A 20,142-nucleotide genomic window follows, 5' to 3' on the forward strand; every position below is an offset into this window, starting at 1 on the left:
TTTATAGTGATTGGCATAGTGATTGTTACAGTGATTGTTATCGTGATTGACATAGTGATTGTTAAAGTGATTGTTTATAGTGATTGTCATAGTGATTGTTATAGTGATTGTTATAGTGATTGTTACAGTGATTATTATAGTGATTGTTATAGTGATTGTTACAGTGATTGTTAAAGTGATTGTTATAGTGATTGTTATAGTGTTTGTTATAGTGATTTTTATAGTGATTGACATAGTGATTGTTGAGCGATTGTTAGTGATTGACATAGTGATTGTTGTAGTGATTGTTACAGTAATTGTTATAGTGATTGTTATAGTTTTTGTTATGATTGTTATAGTGATTGACATAGTGATTGTTACAGTGATTGTTATAGTGATTGACATAGTGATTGTTATAGTGATTGCCATAGTGATTGTTATAATGATTGTTATGGTGATTGTTATAGTAATTGTTAGAGTGATTGTTATAGTGATCGTTATAGTGATTGTTATAGAGATTGCTATAGTGATTGACATAGTGATTGTTACAGTGATTATTATAGTGATTGTTATAGTGATCGTTATAGTGATTGTTACAGTGATTGTTATAGTGATTGTTATAGTAATTGTTATAGTGATTGACATAGTGATTGTTATAGTTATTGTTTTAGTGATTGTTATAGTGATTGTTATAGTGATTGTTAGAGTGATTGACATAGTGATTGTTACAGTGATTGTTATAGTGATTGACATATTGATTGTTATAGTGATTGTTATAGTGAATGTTATAGTGATTGTCATAGTGATTGTTATAGTGATTGTTATAGTGATTGTCATAGTGATTGACATAGTGATTGTTACAGTGATTATTATAGTGATTTTTATAGTGATTGTTATAGTGATTGTTAAAGTGATTGTTATAGTGATTGTGATATTGTTTGTTATAGTGATGGTTATAGTGATTGACATAGTGATTGTTATAGTGATTGTTATAGTGATTGTTATAGTGATTGTTATAGTGATTGTCATAGTGATTGTTATAGTGATTGACATAGTGATATTTACAGTGATTGTTATAGTGATTGACATAGTGATTGTTATAGTGATTGTTGTAGTGATTTTTATAGTGATTGTTATAGTGATTGTTATACTGATTGCCACAGTGATTGTTATAGTGAGTGACATAGTGATTGTTACAGTGATTATTATAGTGATTGGCATAGTGATTGTTATAGTGATTGTTATAGTGATTGTTATAGTGATTGTCATAGTGATTGTTATAGTGATTGTTATAGTGATTGACATTGTGATTGCTACAGTGATTCTTATAGCGATTGTTATAGTGATTGTTATAGTGATTGTTAAAGTGATTGTTATAGTGATTGCTATAGTGTTTGTTATAGTGAGTGTTATAGTGATTGACATAGTGATTGTTAGATCTATTGTTAGTGATTGACATAGTGATTGTTATAGTGATTGTTATAGTGATTGTTATAGTGATTGTCATAGTGATAGTTATAGTGATTGACATAGTGATTGTTACATTGATTGTTATAGTGATTGACATAGTGATTGTTGTCGTGATTGTTGTAGTGATTGTTATAGTGATTGCCACAGTGATTGTTATAGTGACATAGTGATTGTTATAGTGATTGTTATAGTGATTGTTATAGTGATTGTTATAGTGATTGTTATAGTGATTGTCATAGTGGTTGGGGATAATGGTGATGGGGATAATGGTGGTGATGATGGAGGTGTTGGTGATGGCAGATAGTGGTAGTGGTGGTGGTGTTTGTTAATGAGGATAGTGGTAGTGGTGGTGGTAGTGGTGGTGATGATGGTGGGGTGGTGCTCATGTAGGATAGTGGTGGTGGTGGTGGTAGTGATGATGATGATGGTGGTGGTGTTGGTGATGTAGGATAGCGGTGGTCGTGGTGGTGATGGTGATGGAGGATAATGGTGGTGGTGGAGGTGATGGTGACGGAGGATAATGGTGGTGGTGATGGTGATGGAGGATGTGGCATGCAAAGAGTACGTAACCTTTATTCGGCGCATGTACACACCCTCATTTACAGGCTATCTCCCCCAACCAGCGAACCTGGTGACTGAGGATTGACGATGGGGCCCCGTCGTTCAACCAGTACCCAGGTTCCAGAAGATGGTTTTGGCAATCACAGAGCTGATGTGGGTACCACTCTCCTATCTGCCCTTGTCATTCCCATTCTAGAGCTGGTTGAAGCACAGTCTGCTCTCTAGTGGCTTCTATTCTGCCTTGCTTACCGTGGAGTGTACTAATACCTATCACTGTGCATAGTGTATATAGTGTACATACTGCTGTTCTAAATTGGTGAAGGATAATACAAGTAAAAAACTTTCTGCTGTGTTTATTTTGCTCCCTTTTCATCCAGGATAACAGGCCATTTGGACTCCTGGATTGTAATAGAGGATAATGGTGGTAATGATGGTGATGGAGGATAATAGTAGTGGTGATGGTGATGGAGGATAATGGTGGTGGTGATGGTGATGGAGAATAATGGTGGTGATGATGGAGGATAATGGTGATGGTGATGGAGGATAGCGGTGGTTGTGATGGTGATGGAGGATAATGGTGGTGGTGGTGATGATGGAGGATAATGGTGGTGGTGATGGTGACGGAGGATAATGGTGGTGGTGATGGAGGATAATGGTGGTGGTGATGGTGATGGAGGATAATGGTGGTCTTGATGGTGACGGAGAATAATGGTGGTGATGGTGATGGAGGATAATGGTGTTCTTGATGGTGATGGGGATAATGGTGGTGATGATGGTGATGGAGGATAATGGTGGTGGTGATGGTGATGGAGGATAAGGGTGGTGGTGATGGTGATGGAGGATAATGGTGGTGGTGGTGGTGATGGAGGATAATGGTGGTGGTGGTGGTGATGGAGGATAATGGTGGTGATGATGGTGATGGAGGATAATGGTGGTGGTGATGGTGATGGAGTATAATGGTGGTGGTGAAGGTGATGGAGGATAATAGTGATGGTGATGGAGGATAATAGTGATGGTGATGGAGGACAGTGGTGGTGGTGAAGGTGATGGAGGATAGTGGTGGTGGTGAAGGTGATGGAGGAGAATAGTAGTGGTGATGGTGGTGGTGTTGGTGTTGGTGATGATGGTGGTGGTGTTGGTGGTGGTGATGGAGGACAATGGTAGTGGTGGTGGTGGTGGTGGTGGTGGTGGTGATGATGGTGGTGGTGTTGGTGGTGGTGATGATGGTGCTGGTGGTGGTGGTGGTGCTGATGGAGGATAGTGATGGTGGTGATGAGGATAGTACTGGTGATGGAGGATAGTGGTGATAGTGGTGGTGGTGGTGGTGGTGATGATGGTGGTGATGGTGGTGATGGTGGTGGTGGTGGTGGTGATGGTGGTGGTGGTGGTGGTGATGATGATGGTGGTGATGGTGGTGATGGTGGTGATGGTGGTGGGTGACGACAGGTGTCTGGTGGTGAACTAAGTGTGTCTCCTGACACGGGAGTCTCTCTCTCTCCTCACACCAGAGTGTCTTTGTATGCACATCCTCCCCCTCCCTCATTCCCCCTCCCTCATCCCCCCTCCCTCATCCCCCGTTTGCATCACTCACACTTTCACTGGCTTCTTCTTTTTTTCTTTTCTTATGATATTGCAAGATATCCGGCCAGATTGTCGACATCTTCACGTTCAAGTGGAACCAGGCTATCTTCTTCCCGACGTCTGTTTTCTTGTACCTGCCACTGGCAACTTTACTCTTTATGTTATTGATAGTAAGGTTAGTCTGGCGGGCCAGCAGGCCAGTAATGTAGACGTCGTCCACCCACAGGTAATTGACTCTGGTGGAGGCCTGCAACAGGCTGGGCAGGTACTGCGTCGCCAGTACCCACACTGGCCCCTGGCAGTAAGAAGGGTACCAGTTGTTGGAGAATTCTTCTTTAGTTACCTTGTACCTGCCTCTCCGATTCACAGGCCCCTTCGTCAACTTGCATAGGAACTGTTTGTGCGAGGTGTTGAGCTTCTGCAACACCTCCTGCAGAAGGAAGACGTCTATCAGGAGATCATCGTCGGCATGCAGTGTCCAGGGTACGTGGCCACAATGACGGGATACCCAGTTGAGGGCAGACAGGGCCTTGTAACTGAGCAGGTGATAATCGTCAGCATAGTCTCCCTGGAAACAAGTATATTCTTAGAATTGGATACTCCATTAAATAAATGTCGACTGTCGTTCAGCAGACAGAGGATAAAATCTTCACTACGTCTTGTGCTGAATGACCCATATAGCGCTTAACATGAATAAAACGAACATTAGGATTAAACTCTATATAATCAGCAGTTACGTTAAGCTCAGTTCTTTCGTTGACCTTTGACTCTGTTCTGTTATCAATGTGTTGTGGTTATGTGTTGTGCTTATGTGTTGTGCTTATGTGTTGTGCTTATGTGTTGTGCTTATGTGTTGTGGGGAGGACAAATATATTTCTCTCACAGGGAAGATCTTAGACCGTAGGGGCCATACAACGCCTTCAGAAATGGAAGGCAATCATATTTGATCCATGAAAAGGGATCCAAATCTTTGAATCAATAGTTACTTTTAACGGCAACAAGACACCTCGATCTCTAGCTCACTCGTCTCATACACTGAGGTCCGGAGTTCAAATCTCCTTCGGTACTGCTGGAAAACATTAGGGACGTGTTTCCATAAGACACCTGCTGTCCCTGTTTACCCATCAGTGTAAAATGGGTACCTGGGTGTTAGTGGACAGGTGTGGGTCGCATCCTGGGACAAAACTGACCTAATTTGCCCGAAATGCTCAGCATAACAAGCGGCTTTCTATATAGTAGTATGTCATTGATGTCAACTATGGTCTGTATACCTTGTACTTGTAGAAATAAAGAAATAAAAGGGCACAATTGCAAATAATGTGACATTTTATTGTGGCAACGTTTCGCTCTCCAGGAGCTTTGTCATTTGTGTCTTTTACCTAACATATTAATACAATAATTCCCTCCAGTCTGATATCCAATGTTTCCTTACCTAACTCGTTTGACACCTTCATTACCTTACTCTTATCTATGTTCACTTTCAATTTTATTCCTTTACACACCCTCCCAAACTGGTCCACTAAACTTTCCAACTTCTCTTTGGAATCTCCCAAAAACACAGCATCATCAGCAAAGAATAACTGTGTCAACTCCTATTTTTTATTTGATTCTGCATATTTTAATCGCATCCCTCTCTCCAGCACCTTAGCATTTACTTCTTTTACAACCCCATCTATAAATATATTAAACAACCATGGTGACATTACACATCTCTGACTAAGACCTACTTTTACTGGGAAGTAGTCTCCCTCTCTTCTACACACCCTAACTTAAGCCTCACTATCCCCATAAAACCTTTTACAGCATTTAGTAACTTACTACCTATTCCACACTCTTGCAACATCTGCCGCATTGCTTCCCCATCCACCCTTTCAAGTGCATTTTCTAAATTTATGAAAGCAACGATAACTTCTCTACCTTTATCTAAATACTGTTCACTTATATACTTCAATATAAACACTTGGTCTGCACCTCCCCTACCCATTCTAAAGCCTCCTTGTTCCTCTACAATCCTACTCTCCATCTAATTCTTTCACCCTACCATACACTTTACATTGTATATTCAGTAAGCTTATTTACCCTATAATTTTTAAACTCTTTTGTCCCACCTCCCTTTATATGAAGCTATGGATGCTCTCTGCCAGTGCCTAGGTGCCTTCCCCTCTTTCATACATTTATTGAGCAAAAGTACCAACCACTCCAACACTGTATCCCCCCTGCTTTTAAGATTTCTGTCATGATCCCTTCAATTCCAGCTGCTCTACCCTCTTTCATTCTATGTAATGCCTCACGCACCTCCCCACACTCACGTCCGGCTCTTCTTCACTCCTAAAAGATGTTATACCTCCCTGGCCAATGCATGAAGTCAATGCCTCTCTCTCTTCATCAGCATTTAACAGTTCCTCAAAACATTCCCACGATCTTCCCAATATCTCGAACTCCCCATCTACCAACTCCCTTATTTTTGTTTTTTTAACTGTCAAATCCAATCGTACCCTATATGATCCCTCTTTATCTTATTCCAAAACTTTCTTATTTTCAGCAAATTTGTTAATAGCATCTCACCCACTCTATCATTTGCTCTCCTTCACCTCTCTTCACCTCTCCATATACTCCACTCTTCTTATATCACTTCTTTATAAAAAACTATGATAAGCAAACCTTTCCTACCTTATCACACCTTATACCTTCCAGTGGATCATCAGGAGCTGTGCAATGTTGCAAAGGAAGCAACAGGAGAAATGAGGAAAAGTTTTCTTATAGTATGGCAGTGTGTGTGGCACCCACCAGCACCTCTCTCAGAGTGTCAGGGCCACGGCCGAGTGCCACCCACTCACAACCTCCCCCCCCACCCCGCCCCATATGGGGTCAGGTGGGCTAGGCCTGAAAATCTGCAGACAGCAGGAGGTAGAATAACCAGGTCCGGGTGTCCCAGGACCTTCTAGAATACTCAGGAAATACTCCCGGGTGTCCTAGGACCTTCTAGAAAACTCAGGAAATATTCTTGGGTGTCCCAGGACCTTCTAGAATACTCAGAAAATACTCCGAAGTGTCCTAGGATCTTCTAGAAAACTCAGGAAATATTCTCGGGTGTCCCAGGACCTTCTAGAATACTCAGAAAATACTCCCGGGTGTCCTAGGGCCTTCTAGAATACTCAGAAAATACTCCCGGGTGTCTCAGGACCTTCTAGAATACTCAGGAAATACTCCCGGGTGTCCCAGGACCTTCTAAAATACTCAAGAAATACTCCCGGGTGTCCCAGGACCTTCTACGATACTCAGGAAATACTCCCGGGTGTCCCAGGACCTTCTAGAATACTCAGGAAATACTCCCGGTGTCCTAGGACCTTCTACAATACTCAAGAAATACTCCCTGGAGTCCCAGGACCTTTTAGAATACTCAGGAAATACTCCCGGGTGTCACAGGACCTTCTAGAATACTCAGGAAATACTCCCGGGTGTCCCAGGACCTTCTAGAATACTCAGGAAATACTCCCGGGTGTCCCAGGACCTTCTACAATACTCAGGAAATACTCCCGGGTGTCCCAGGACCTTCTAGAATACTCAGGAAATACTCCCGGGTGTCCCAGGACCTTCTAGAATACTCAGGAAATATTCCCGGGTGTCCCAGGACCTTCTAGAATACTCAGGAAATACTCCCGGGTGTCCCAGGACCTTCTAGAATACTCAGGAAATACTCCCGGGTGTCCCAGGACCTAGAATACTCAGGAAATATTCCCGGTGACTATTAATATTCCCGGTGACTATTAATATTCCGGGTGACTATTAATATTCCCGGTGACTATTAATATTCCCGGTGACTATTAATATTCCCGGTGACTATTAATATTCCCGGTGACTATTAATAATCCCGGTGACTATTAATATTCCCGGTGACTATTAATATTCCCGGTGACTATTAATATTCCCGGTGACTATTAATATTCCCGGTGACTATTAATATTCCCGGTGACTATTAATATTCCCGGTGACTATTAATATTCCCGGTGACTATTAATATTCCCGGTGACTATTAATATTCCCGGTGACTATTAATATTCCCGGTGACTATTAATATTCCCGGTGACTGTTAATATTCCCGGTGACTATTAATATTCCCGGTGACTATTAATATTCCTGGTGACTATTAATATTCCCGGTGACTATTAATATTCACGGTGACTATTAATATTCCCGGTGACTATTAATATTCCCGGTGACTATTAATATTCACGGTGACTATTAATATTCCCGGTGACTATTAATATTCCCGGTGACTATTAATATTCCCGGTGACTATTAATATTCCCGGTGACTGTTAATATTCCCGGTGACTATTAATATTCCCGGTGACTATTAATATTCCTGGTGACTATTAATATTCCCGGTGACTATTAATATTCACGGTGACTATTAATATTCCCGGTGACTATTAATATTCCCGGTGACTATTAATATTCCCGGTGACTATTAATATTCCCGGTGACTATTAATATTCCCGGTGACTATTAATATTCCCGGTGACTATTAATATTCCCGGTGACTATTAATATTCCTGGTGACTATTAATATTCCCGGTGACTATTAATATTCACGGTGACTATTAATATTCCCGGTGACTATTAATATTCCCGGTGACTATTAATATTCCCGGTGACTATTAATATTCCCGGTGACTATTAATATTCCCGGTGACTATTAATATTCCCGGTGACTATTAATAATCCCGGTGACTATTAATATTCCCGGTGACTATTAATATTCCCGGTGACTATTAATATTCCTGGTGACTATTAATATTCCCGGTGACTATTAATATTCACGGTGACTATTAATATTCCCGGTGACTATTAATATTCCCGGTGACTATTAATATTCCCGGTGACTATTAATATTCCCGGTGACTATTAATATTCCCGGTGACTATTAATATTCCTGGTGACTATTAATATTCCCGGTGACTATTAATATTCACGGTGACTATTAATATTCCCGGTGACTATTAATATTCCCGGTGACTATTAATATTCCCGGTGACTATTAATAATCCCGGTGACTATTAATATTCCCGGTGACTATTAATATTCCCGGTGACTATTAATATTCCTGGTGACTATTAATATTCCCGGTGACTTAATATTCACGGTGACTATTAATATTCCCGGTGACTATTAATATTCCCGGTGACTATTAATATTCCCGGTGACTATTAATATTCCCGGTGACTATTAATATTCCCGGTGACTATTAATATTCCCGGTGACTATTAATATTCCTGGTGACTATTAATATTCCCGGTGACTATTAATATTCACGGTGACTATTAATATTCCCGGTGACTATTAATATTCCTGGTGACTATTAATATTCCCGGTGACTATTAATATTCCCGGTGACTATTAATATTCCCGGTGACTATTAATATTCCCGGTGACTATTAATATTCCTGGTGACTATTAATATTCCCGGTGACTATTAATATTCACGGTGACTATTAATATTCCCGGTGACTATTAATATTCCCGGTGACTATTAATATTCCTGGTGACTATTAATATTCCCGGTGACTATTAATATTCCCGGTGACTATTAATATTCCCGGTGACTATTAATAATCCCGGTGACTATTAATATTCCCGGTGACTATTAATATTCCCGGTGACTATTAATATTCCTGGTGACTATTAATATTCCCGGTGACTATTAATATTCACGGTGACTATTAATATTCCCGGTGACTATTAATATTCCCGGTGACTATTAATATTCCCGGTGACTATTAATATTCCCGGTGACTATTAATATTCCCGGTGACTATTAATATTCCCGGTGACTATTAATATTCCTGGTGACTATTAATATTCCCGGTGACTATTAATATTCACGGTGACTATTAATATTCCCGGTGACTATTAATATTCCCGGTGACTATTAATATTCCCGGTGACTATTAATATTCCCGGTGACTATTAATATTCCCGGTGACTATTAATATTCCCGGTGACTATTAATATTCCCGGTGACTATTAATATTCCTGGTGACTATTAATATTCCCGGTGACTATTAATATTCACGGTGACTATTAATATTCCCGGTGACTATTAATATTCCCGGTGACTATTAATATTCCCGGTGACTATTAATATTCCCGGTGACTATTAATATTCCTGGTGACTATTAATATTCCCGGTGACTATTAATAATCCCGGTGACTATTAATATTCCCGGTGACTATTAATATTCCCGGTGACTATTAATATTCCTGGTGACTATTAATATTCCCGGTGACTATTAATATTCACGGTGACTATTAATATTCCCGGTGACTATTAATATTCCCGGTGACTATTAATATTCCCGGTGACTATTAATATTCCCGGTGACTATTAATATTCCCGGTGACTATTAATATTCCCGGTGACTATTAATATTCCTGGTGACTATTAATATTCCCGGTGACTATTAATATTCACGGTGACTATTAATATTCCCGGTGACTATTAATATTCCCGGTGACTATTAATATTCCCGGTGACTATTAATATTCCCGGTGACTATTAATATTCCCGATGACTATTAATATTCCCGGTGACTATTAATAATCCCGGTGACTATTAATATTCCCGGTGACTATTAATATTCCCGGTGACTATTAATATTCCTGGTGACTATTAATATTCCCGGTGACTATTAATATTCACGGTGACTATTAATATTCCCGGTGACTATTAATATTCCCGGTGACTATTAATATTCCCGGTGACTATTAATATTCCCGGTGACTATTAATATTCCCGGTGACTATTAATATTCCCGGTGACTATTAATAATCCCGGTGACTATTAATATTCACGGTGACTATTAATATTCCCGGTGACTATTAATATTCCCGGTGACTATTAATATTCCCGGTGACTATTAATATTCCCGGTGACTATTAATATTCCTGTAATATTTATGTATCTCTACAATTCTGATTTCTCTGTTATAATAACTAGACAGTTCCTGATTTTTTTCTTTTCAACAAAACTGACAGTTTAATACTGTAAACCACTGAACTAGTTGCAATCACCATGTTGCAATCACCACGTTGCAATCACCATGTTGCAACCACCATGTTGCAACCACCATGTTGGAATCACCACGTTGCAACCACCATGTTGCAACCACCATGTTGCAACCACCATGTTGGAATCACCACGTTGCAATCACCACGTTGCAATCACCATGTTGGAATCACCATGTTGGAATCACCACGTTGCAACCACCATGTTGCAATCACCATGTTGGAATCACCATGCTGCAATCACCATGTTGCAATCACCACGTTGCAATCACCATGTTGGAATCACCATGTTGCAATCACCATGTTGCAACAACCATGTTGGAATCACCATGTTGGAATCACCATGTTGGAATCACAACGTTGCAACCACCACGTTGCAACCACCATGTTGCAACCACCATGTTGGAATCACCACGTTGCAATCACCATGTTGGAATCACCATGTTGCAATCACCACGTTGCAACCACCATGTTGCAACCACCATGTTGGAATCACCATGTTGCAACCACCATGTTGGAATCACCATGTTGCAACCACCATGCTGGAATCACCATGTTGCAACCACCATGTTGCAATCACCATGTTGCAACCACCATGTTGGAATCACCATGTTGCAACCACCATGTTGGAATCACCATGTTGCAACCACCATGTTGCAACCACCATGTTGGAATCACCATGTTGCAACCACCATGTTGGAATCACCATGTTGCAATCACCATGTTGCAACCACCATGTTGGAATCACCATGTTGCAATCACCATGTTGCAACCGCCATGTTGCAATCACCATGTTGCAATCACCATGTTGCAACCACCATGTTGCAATCACCATGTTGCAATCACCATGTTGCAATCACCATGTTGCAACCACCATGTTGGAATCATCACGTTGCAGTCATCATGTTGCAATCACCGTGTTGCAATCACTATGTTGTAATCACCATGTTGCAATCACACGGCTGCAATCACCATGTTGCAATCACCATGTTGCAATCACCATGCTGCAACCACCATGTTGCAATCACCATGTTGCAACCACCATGCTGCAATCACTATGTTGCAATCACCATGTTGCAATCAACTATGTGTACCTTTGTACTCCTGTACCTAGATGGGTTAGGATCTCCATAGGTCACCCAATTTGCCTATTTTTGGGGCTATCCTAGAATATTCACACATGCGCCCCATACCTAAATAACCCTCCCCCCCCCCCCTTGCCTACTTCCTTACTACTGATGTTACATCAGTCATGTTACAGTTGTGATGTAGTCCAGCTGGGCTTGTGAGGTTTCTGGGGAGACCTAATTTGACCAATTATATGGTCACACCTTGCCTTGGCAAACGTCTGTCAGCCATGCCCACGTCTGAGGTCTTTTGTTCTTGACGGCGTCAGACCTAGGCGTCAGGTCGTACACGTGGTTGTGGGGTGTGCTTGGACCACCACATAAACCCAAGGAACAGCTGAGCAGAGGAGATTCGGGCAGAGCTTCCCTGTCTCACTGCTTATGTGTATCACCCTATTTGTCTAAACCACAATGATGTACTCCTGTTCCCAAATATATTATTGTACAAGGACTTAATAATAATCTGTGTTTGAGTAGAATAGTAATATTCACTGTCCCCGTTATTTATTCTTATTTCTATTTATTTATGTTTAGTTAAAGTAGTGAGAGGGTGAGTAGTGCGAGGGTAGATTAATGAGAGGTGAAGTTGTAGTCACCAGTGACCTCACATTACCTACCTACCTCCGCTAATCATCTCTCCTACCACTTCGCCTGTCTATCCCCTGCCTATACATACCCTCTTACTCCCATATTCCCCTAATCATTACCCCCCTACATGACATGGTGTCTAAGCTGTTGTGGTTCATATTATTTTTATAGTAGGAACCAGTCCCATGTGCCTTATTTTTGACTGCTCGGTTATACTTGTTATGCTACCATTTGCTACCACTTTTTTTTTCTTGTGTGTGTAAAGTTAAAGTAAATATCAGTGTGATATTATAATCCTAGTGACCTTAACTGACCTTGTTTTTTTGAAGGTGGGTCTGAGTAATTGTGTGGTTGTATTTGGTGGAGTTGGTTGTTGGTTTGAGATAAATGGTGGAGAATATCAGTATTTGGGTGAGACTTTTGAGGGAAGCAATTACTGGCCAAAATTGAATATTTACAGAGGAACGAGAAGTCACCCAGCCCGCCTTGGAAGACTAGCCCACAACTGTCACCCACTGAAGAGCTGCCTATGATTTTTATCCATCTGATGTGCCCAGTCACCCAGTTGATGTGCCCCAGTTGATGTATTGCTGCCTTGGTCTGTCATCCATTGTAGTGGGTGTCTGCCTGCGTCACCCAGCCTCTGTGACCATCACCCACGGACCGCCAGTTACCCGCAGTTGCCAGGGATGGGTGACCGCACCTGCTGTTGATGACGTGACGTGACCTCACCTCACCTCACCTCACCTCACTTCACCTCGAGCAACTGTCCATAGCTTGCTGCTGCTGATGTCGGCTGCTTATGATGCTGCGGTTTACTGAGATGCTGTAGCCGTGCTGCGATGCTGTAGCCGTGCTGCGATGCTGTGACCGTGCTGTGTGCTGCTGTGATACGGCCGTGCTTTGATGTTGAGATGCTGCGGCCGTGCGGTGATGTTGAGACGCTGCGGCCGTGCTGTGTGCTGCTGTGATACGGCCGTGCTGTGATGATAGATATGCTGTGGCCGTGCTGTGATGCTGCGATGCTGCCTAGCCCAAGAGGAGGAGATGGCTGTGATGCTGCAGTGGTGTGTGAGGGATTCTGGCTGGTGTGCCAGGACAGGAGAATCTACTATGAAGGAGTTGCCATCCTCGGAGATGTGGAATGACGTGAGCCGCGGAGATGGACTCCAGCTGCTGGGACCAGCCTGCTATCAAGGGTGGTATGGAGGTGTATCCTGCCTTGCTGGTCGACCTGTACGACTGGTATGCAGGGATGCCCTGCCAGCCATGAGAGACAATTGAGAGTGTGAGATGTCCCCAGCCTACTTTGACTTGCCAGAAGTGTTAGTGTTACCTGTGTGAAATAAGGTGACCTTGAATACGGTCCAGTGATTATGGCCGCCTTGTTTTATGAGGCCAGTGAAACCTAGTAATGGCATAGGATAATGGAGGGTCTTAGCTGCGATGCCTGCCCTGTCTCGATTTTCAGATGTTGTAGTGAGTGTGCATGTGAAGTGTGCCGAAAATGCGACCTTGGTGGTCGTGAAGTGGTCCAGTTGCAGTTACTTGAAAGAATGCAACCCGTTGAAGCAGTTTTCCACGCCATAGAAGCCTAGAGAGGTTTGGCCCAATGGTTAACGTGCGAGGGTGACTAGCATTGGCTAGTGCATTTCTAGTAGAAGTAGGGAAGGCACTGGAGCCCGATATTTAGTTTTAAGGAGAAATGACGGGTAAGGAGGCTTTGCACCAGAGAGCAACTGTTATGCTGGTCATCTGCCAGGTGCACTGATTACGCTGCCTTGTGGTAGATGAGAAGGTTGAGGGAAATATATGTAGTTGAATAATTTTGTATTAGTATAATTTTGTCTTTCTATTGTAATAGATTTAAGGGGTTAGGATTAAAATAGTCTAATAACTTAGGACAAATTGTCCTAGTTCTCAGATATTTTAAATTGAGGGAGAAAGGGGGATGTGATGTAGTTCAGCTGGGCTTGTGAGGTCTCTGGGGAGACCTAATTTAACCAATTATATGGTCACACCTTGCCTTGGCAAACGTCTGTAGCCATGCCCACGTCTGAGGTCTTTTGTTCTTGACGACGTCAGACCTAGGCGTCAGGTCGTACACGTAGTTGTGGGGTGTGCTTGGACCACCATATAAACCCAAGGAACAGCTGAGCAGAGGAGATTCGAGCGGAGCTCTGGCCTGGGAGCAGAGCTGAGCTGGAGAGTCTCGGGAGGAGAGACTGTTGGAGACATTGGGCAGAGTACTGGCTTAGAGCAGTACTCGTGCTGTGTAGGTCTTGGGACCTGTGGCTTAGTTCCTGTAGTGAACTGTCCTCTTTACTATATTGTAAGTTATATTCATTTTCGTCAAATTGATTGTGTTCCCTGTCTCACTGCTTATATGTATCACCCTATTTGTCTAAACCACAATAATGTTCTGTTCCCAAATATATTATTGTACAAAGACTTAATAATAAACTGTGAGTAGAATATTAATATTCACTGTCCCCGTTATTTATTCTTATTTCCATTTATTTATGTTTAGTTAAAGTAGTGAGAGGGGTGAGAAGTGTGGAGTGGTGGGTAGAGTATTGAGAGGTGATGATGTAGTCACCAGTGACCTCACATTACCTACCTACCGCTCACCTCTCCTGTCATCTCCTACCTACCTCCGCACTCATCCCTCCTACTGCCTCGCCTGTCTCCTACCTACTGACTCCCTCCTCTTACCCTCTTATTCCCCTAATCATTACCCCCCTACATGACACAGTCAGTGATTGCAACCACTTGCAACCTAAACGTGTTAGGTCCATCGAGAACGTCGATATATGTATAACCCGCCCAGGTACTACTGCATAAAGGTTTCGTAAGGTTACAGGTACCTAGCAGTAAATAGGTACCTGGGTGTTAGCCATCTAGTGTGGGTCGCATCCTGGTGACAAAATTAATCTAATTTGCCAGAAATGCTTTGCATAACCAGGGGCTCTCTATATAGTATGTCACTTATGTTAGCTATGGTCTGTATAAGTTGTATCATGTAGCTGCAGTAGTAAAGATTATTATTATTATTACTATTATTATTATTATTATTATTATTATTATTATTATTATTATTATTATTATTATTATTATTATTATTATTATTATTATTATATGAACATAAGAATCGAGAAACAGTGCAGCAGGCCTACTGGCCCATACTAGGCAGGTATTTCTTAAAACCAACCATCCCCACCCACCTAATTATCTAACCTTTCATCAAGACTACCCAGGTTAGGACCACGATGGATGATGAGAAGAATGATGGATAGTTGAGGAATAATGGGAAACAGGAAATGCTTTAGTTATAGAAAAAATAGCCGGGGTTAGAAAAGGTGTTGAGTGTCGTCAGCACTACGTGACTGGTCTTGTTGTTAGAGGTAAGATATCCGAAATTTTAAGACTATGTCCATAATTGGCAGTGGGTGGGTTATCATGGTATAACAATAATAATCTCTTTTTCTACAGGTATATGTACAAGGTATACAGACCATAGCTGACATCAATGGCATACTACTATATAGAAACCCCCTTGTTATGCTGAGCGTTTCGGGCAAATTAAGTTAGTTTTGTCCCCAGGATGCCACCCACACCAGTCGACTAACACCCAGGTGTTAATTTACTGCTAGATGAACACGGACAGCAGGTGCCTTATGTAAACACGTCCTAGTGTTTCCATCCGTACCTGGGAGCGAACCACGGACCTCAGTGTGCGAACTGAGTACCTACCAATCGAGCTACGGAACAGCATCACACTATACAGAAACATACGTCAATAACTTTGGGTTTTTTCTTTGGTAAAGATAGGAATTTGAATATTACTTAGGTAGTGTTGACAAAGAACATTAGGAAGCAGTTAATGATCCACACCTGCAATGGTCCTTAAGAGTGGCTTATATACATGGATTGGTATAGAGTGGTATTGGAGCAGAATTGAGAAGAGCTGAGAAGAGATTTAGTGGATCGTGAAGGTGTCTAATAGCGTCTTCAAGGAAGATGGTTTATGAGTCGTGGTATATCTCAAGTCTGTCTAGCTGTCTGTGGGGCTGTCTGTCTGTGGGGCTGTCTGTCTGTGGGGCTGTCTGTCTGTGGGGCTGTCTGTCTGTGGGGCTGTCTGTCTGTGAGGCTGTCTGTCTGTGGGGCTGTCTGTCTGTGGGGCTGTCTGTCTGTGGGGCTGTCTGTCTGTGGGGCTGTCTGTCTGTGGGGCTGTCTGTCTGTGAGGCTGTCATTGAGCGTTTTCAAGACTTTTAGAGCTGGTGTAATAGTTCCGAGATGGAATGATTCGCTCGCGGCAGAGTTCGGCCACTTCACGTCCAGAACCCACCGCCATGCCTGATTCTGGATTAGCTTCAACTTTAACCTTGGCAGTCAGGGAGAGAGCGAGTGCTGTGCACCTGTTGAAGAACCTAATGAGAGCAAATGACTGTTCCACTCACTGACTATTCAATCTTCAAAACCAGTACTTTCCTATGTCCTCGATATAGCTAAATTTACCCAATTTTAATCCATTATTTTGAGTTCTTTCTTGAAGGGATATCCTCAGAACCATATTTATATCTCTTTTATTTATGCCCATCATCCACTTATACACTTCAATCATGTCTTCCCTCATTCTACGTCTTAGAAGAGAATGTAAGACAAGGAATCTTAGTCTACGTTTTGAAAAATATCTTATGCAGTGGATTAATTTTATCATTCTGCTCTGAATGTTCACCAGTGAATTTATATTCATTCTGTAATACGGAGACCAGAACTCAGCTGCATAATCTAAGTGAGGTCTTGTTAGTGATGTGTTCAGCTCTAGTGTAACCTCTGGACTATGTTAATACTTCTTGATGTAACTCCTAGGTAGTAGGTTGGTAGACAACAACCACCCAGGGAGGTACTACCGTCCTGTGGTAGTAGGTTGGTAGACATCAACCACCCAGTGAGGTACTACCGTCCTGTGGTAGTAGGCTGGTAGACATCAACCACCCAGGGAGGTACTACCGTCCTGTGGTAGTAGGTTGGTAGACAACAACCACCCAGGGAGGTACTACCGTCCTGTGGTAGTAGGTTGGTAGACACCAACCACCCAGGGAGGTACTACCGTCCTGTGGTAGTAGGTTGGTAGACACCAACCACCCAGGGAGGTACTACCGTCCTGTGGTAGTAGGTTGGTAGACAACAACCACCCAGGGAGGTACTACCGTCCTGTGGTAGTAGGTTGGTAGACATCAACCACCCAGGGAGGTATTACCTTCCTGTGGTAGTAGGTTGGTAGACATCAACCACCCAGGGAGGTACTACCGTCCTGTGGTAGTAGGTTGGTAGACAACAACCACCCAGGGAGGTACTACCGTCCTGTGGTAGTAGGTAGGTAGACAATAACCATCCAGGGAGGTACTACCGTCCTGTGGTAGTAGGTTGGTAGATATCAACCACTCAGGGAGGTACAACCGTCCTGTGATATTAGGTTGGTAGACAACAACCACCCAGGGAGGTACTACCGTCCTGTGGTAGTAGGTTGGTAGACAACAACCACCCAGGGAGGTACTACCGTCCTGTGGTAGTAGGTTGGTAGACAACAACCACCCAGGGAGGTATTACCGTCCTGTGGTAGTAGGTAGGTAGACAACAACCATCCAGGGAGGTACTACCGTCCTGTGGTAGTAGGTTGGTACACAACAACCACCCAGGGAGGTACTACCGTCCTGTGGTAGTAGGTTGGTAGACATCAACCACCCAGTGAGGTACTACCGTCCTGTGGTAGTAGGCTGGTAGACATCAACCACCCAGGGAGGTACTACCGTCCTGTGGTAGTAGGTTGGTAGACAACAACCACCCAGGGAGGTACTACCGTCCTGTGGTAGTAGGTTGGTAGACACCAACCACCAAGGGAGGTACTACCGTCCTGTGGTAGTAGGTTGGTAGACACCAACCACCCAGGGAGGTACTACCGTCCTGTGGTAGTAGGTTGGTAGACAACAACCACCCAGGGAGGTACTACCGTCCTGTGGTAGTAGGTTGGTAGACATCAATCACCCAGGGAGGTATTACCTTCCTGTGGTAGTAGGTTGGTAGACATCAACCACCCAGGGAGGTACTACCGTCCTGTGGTAGTAGGTTGGTAGACAACAACCACCCAGGGAGGTACTACCGTCCTGTGGTAGTAGGTAGGTAGACAACAACCACCCAGGGAGGTACTACCGTCCTGTGGTAGTAGGTTGGTAGATATCAACCACTCAGGGAGGTAAAACCGTCCTGTGATATTAGGTTGGTAGACAACAACCACCCAGGGAGGTACTACCGTCCTGTGGTAGTAGGTTGGTAGACAACAACCACCCAGGGAGGTACTACCGTCCTGTGGTAGTAGGTTGGTAGACAACAACCACCCAGGGAGGTATTACCGTCCTGTGGTAGTAGGTAGGTAGACAACAACCATCCAGGGAGGTACTACCGTCCTGTGGTAGTAGGTTGGTAGACAACAACCACCCAGGGAGGTACTACCGTCCTGTGGTAGTAGGTTGGTAGACAACAACCACCCAGGGAGGTACTACCGTCCTGTGGTAGTAGGTTGGTAGACAACAACCACTCAGGGAGGTACTACCGTCCTGTGATATTAGGTTGGTAGACAACAACCACCCAGGGAGGTACTACAGTCCTGTGGTAGTAGGTTGGTAGACATCAACCACCCAGGGAGGTACTATCGTACTGTGATAGTAGGTTGGTAGACAACAACCACCCAGGGAGGTACTACCGTCCTGTGGTAGTAGGTTGGTAGACAACAACCACCCAGGGAGGTACTACCGTCCTGTGGTAGTAGGTTGGTAGACAACAACCACCCAGGGAGGCACTACCGTCCTGTGGTAGTAGGTTGGTAGACAGCAACCACCCAGGGAGGTACTACCGTCCTGTGGTAGTAGGTTGGTAGACAGCAACCACCCAGGGGGGTACTACGGCCCTGTGGTAGTAGGTTGGTAGACAGCAACCACCCAGGGAGGTACTACCGTCCTGTGGTAGTAGGTTGGTAGACAACAACCACCCAGGGAGGTACTACCGTCCTGTGGTAGTAGGCTGGTAGACAGCAAGCACCCAGGGACGTACTACCGTCCTGTGGTAGTAGGTTGGTAGACAGCAACCACCCAGGGAGGTACTACCGTCCTGTGGTAGTAGGCTGGAACACAGCAACCGCCCAGGGAGGCACTACCGTCCTGTGGTAGTAGGTTGGTAGACAGCAACCACCCAGGGAGGTACTACCGTAATGTGGTAGTAGGCTGGTAGACAGCAACCACCCGGGGAGGTACTACCGTCCTGTGGTAGTAGGCTGGTAGAGAGCAACCACCGAGGGAGGTACTACCGTCCTTTGGTAGTAGATTGGTAGACAGCAACCACCCAGGGAGGTACTACCGTCCTGTGGTAGTAGGCTGGTAGATAACCACCCAGGGAGGTACTACCGTCCTGTGGTAGTAGATTGGTAGACACCAACCACCCAGGGAGGTACTACCGTCCTGTGCTAGTAGGCTGGTAGACAGCAACCACCCAGGGAGGTACTACCGTCCTGTGGTAGTAGGCTGGAAGACAGCAACCACCCAGGGAGGTACTACCGTCCTGTGGTAGTAGGTTGGTAGACAGCAACCACCCAGGGAGGTACTACGGTCCTGTGGAAGTAGGCTGGTAGACAGCAACCACTCCGGGAGGTACTACCGCCCTGTGGTAGTTGGCTGGTAGACAACAACCACCCAGGGAGGTAATAACGTCCTGTA

The 20,142-nt window shown here is 43.7% G+C and overlaps 1 protein-coding gene across 1 annotated transcript in view; it reads right to left on the reverse strand.

Annotated features, from left to right (window-relative positions):
- Positions 1-3,577: 3,577 nt before the first annotated feature.
- The window catches only part of LOC128699890 (low-density lipoprotein receptor-related protein 4), an 846,819-nt gene continuing 830,254 nt past the window's right edge, over positions 3,578-20,142 (reverse strand). The window contains exon 16 of the mRNA XM_070086860.1: positions 3,578-4,159. Coding sequence (XP_069942961.1) covers positions 3,578-4,159 — 582 coding nt within the window. The remainder of the gene's footprint in view (positions 4,160-20,142) is intronic.

The sequence above is a fragment of the Cherax quadricarinatus genome, chromosome 20, assembly GCF_038502225.1.
Source record: "Cherax quadricarinatus isolate ZL_2023a chromosome 20, ASM3850222v1, whole genome shotgun sequence".
NCBI classification, from domain to species: domain Eukaryota; kingdom Metazoa; phylum Arthropoda; class Malacostraca; order Decapoda; family Parastacidae; genus Cherax; species Cherax quadricarinatus.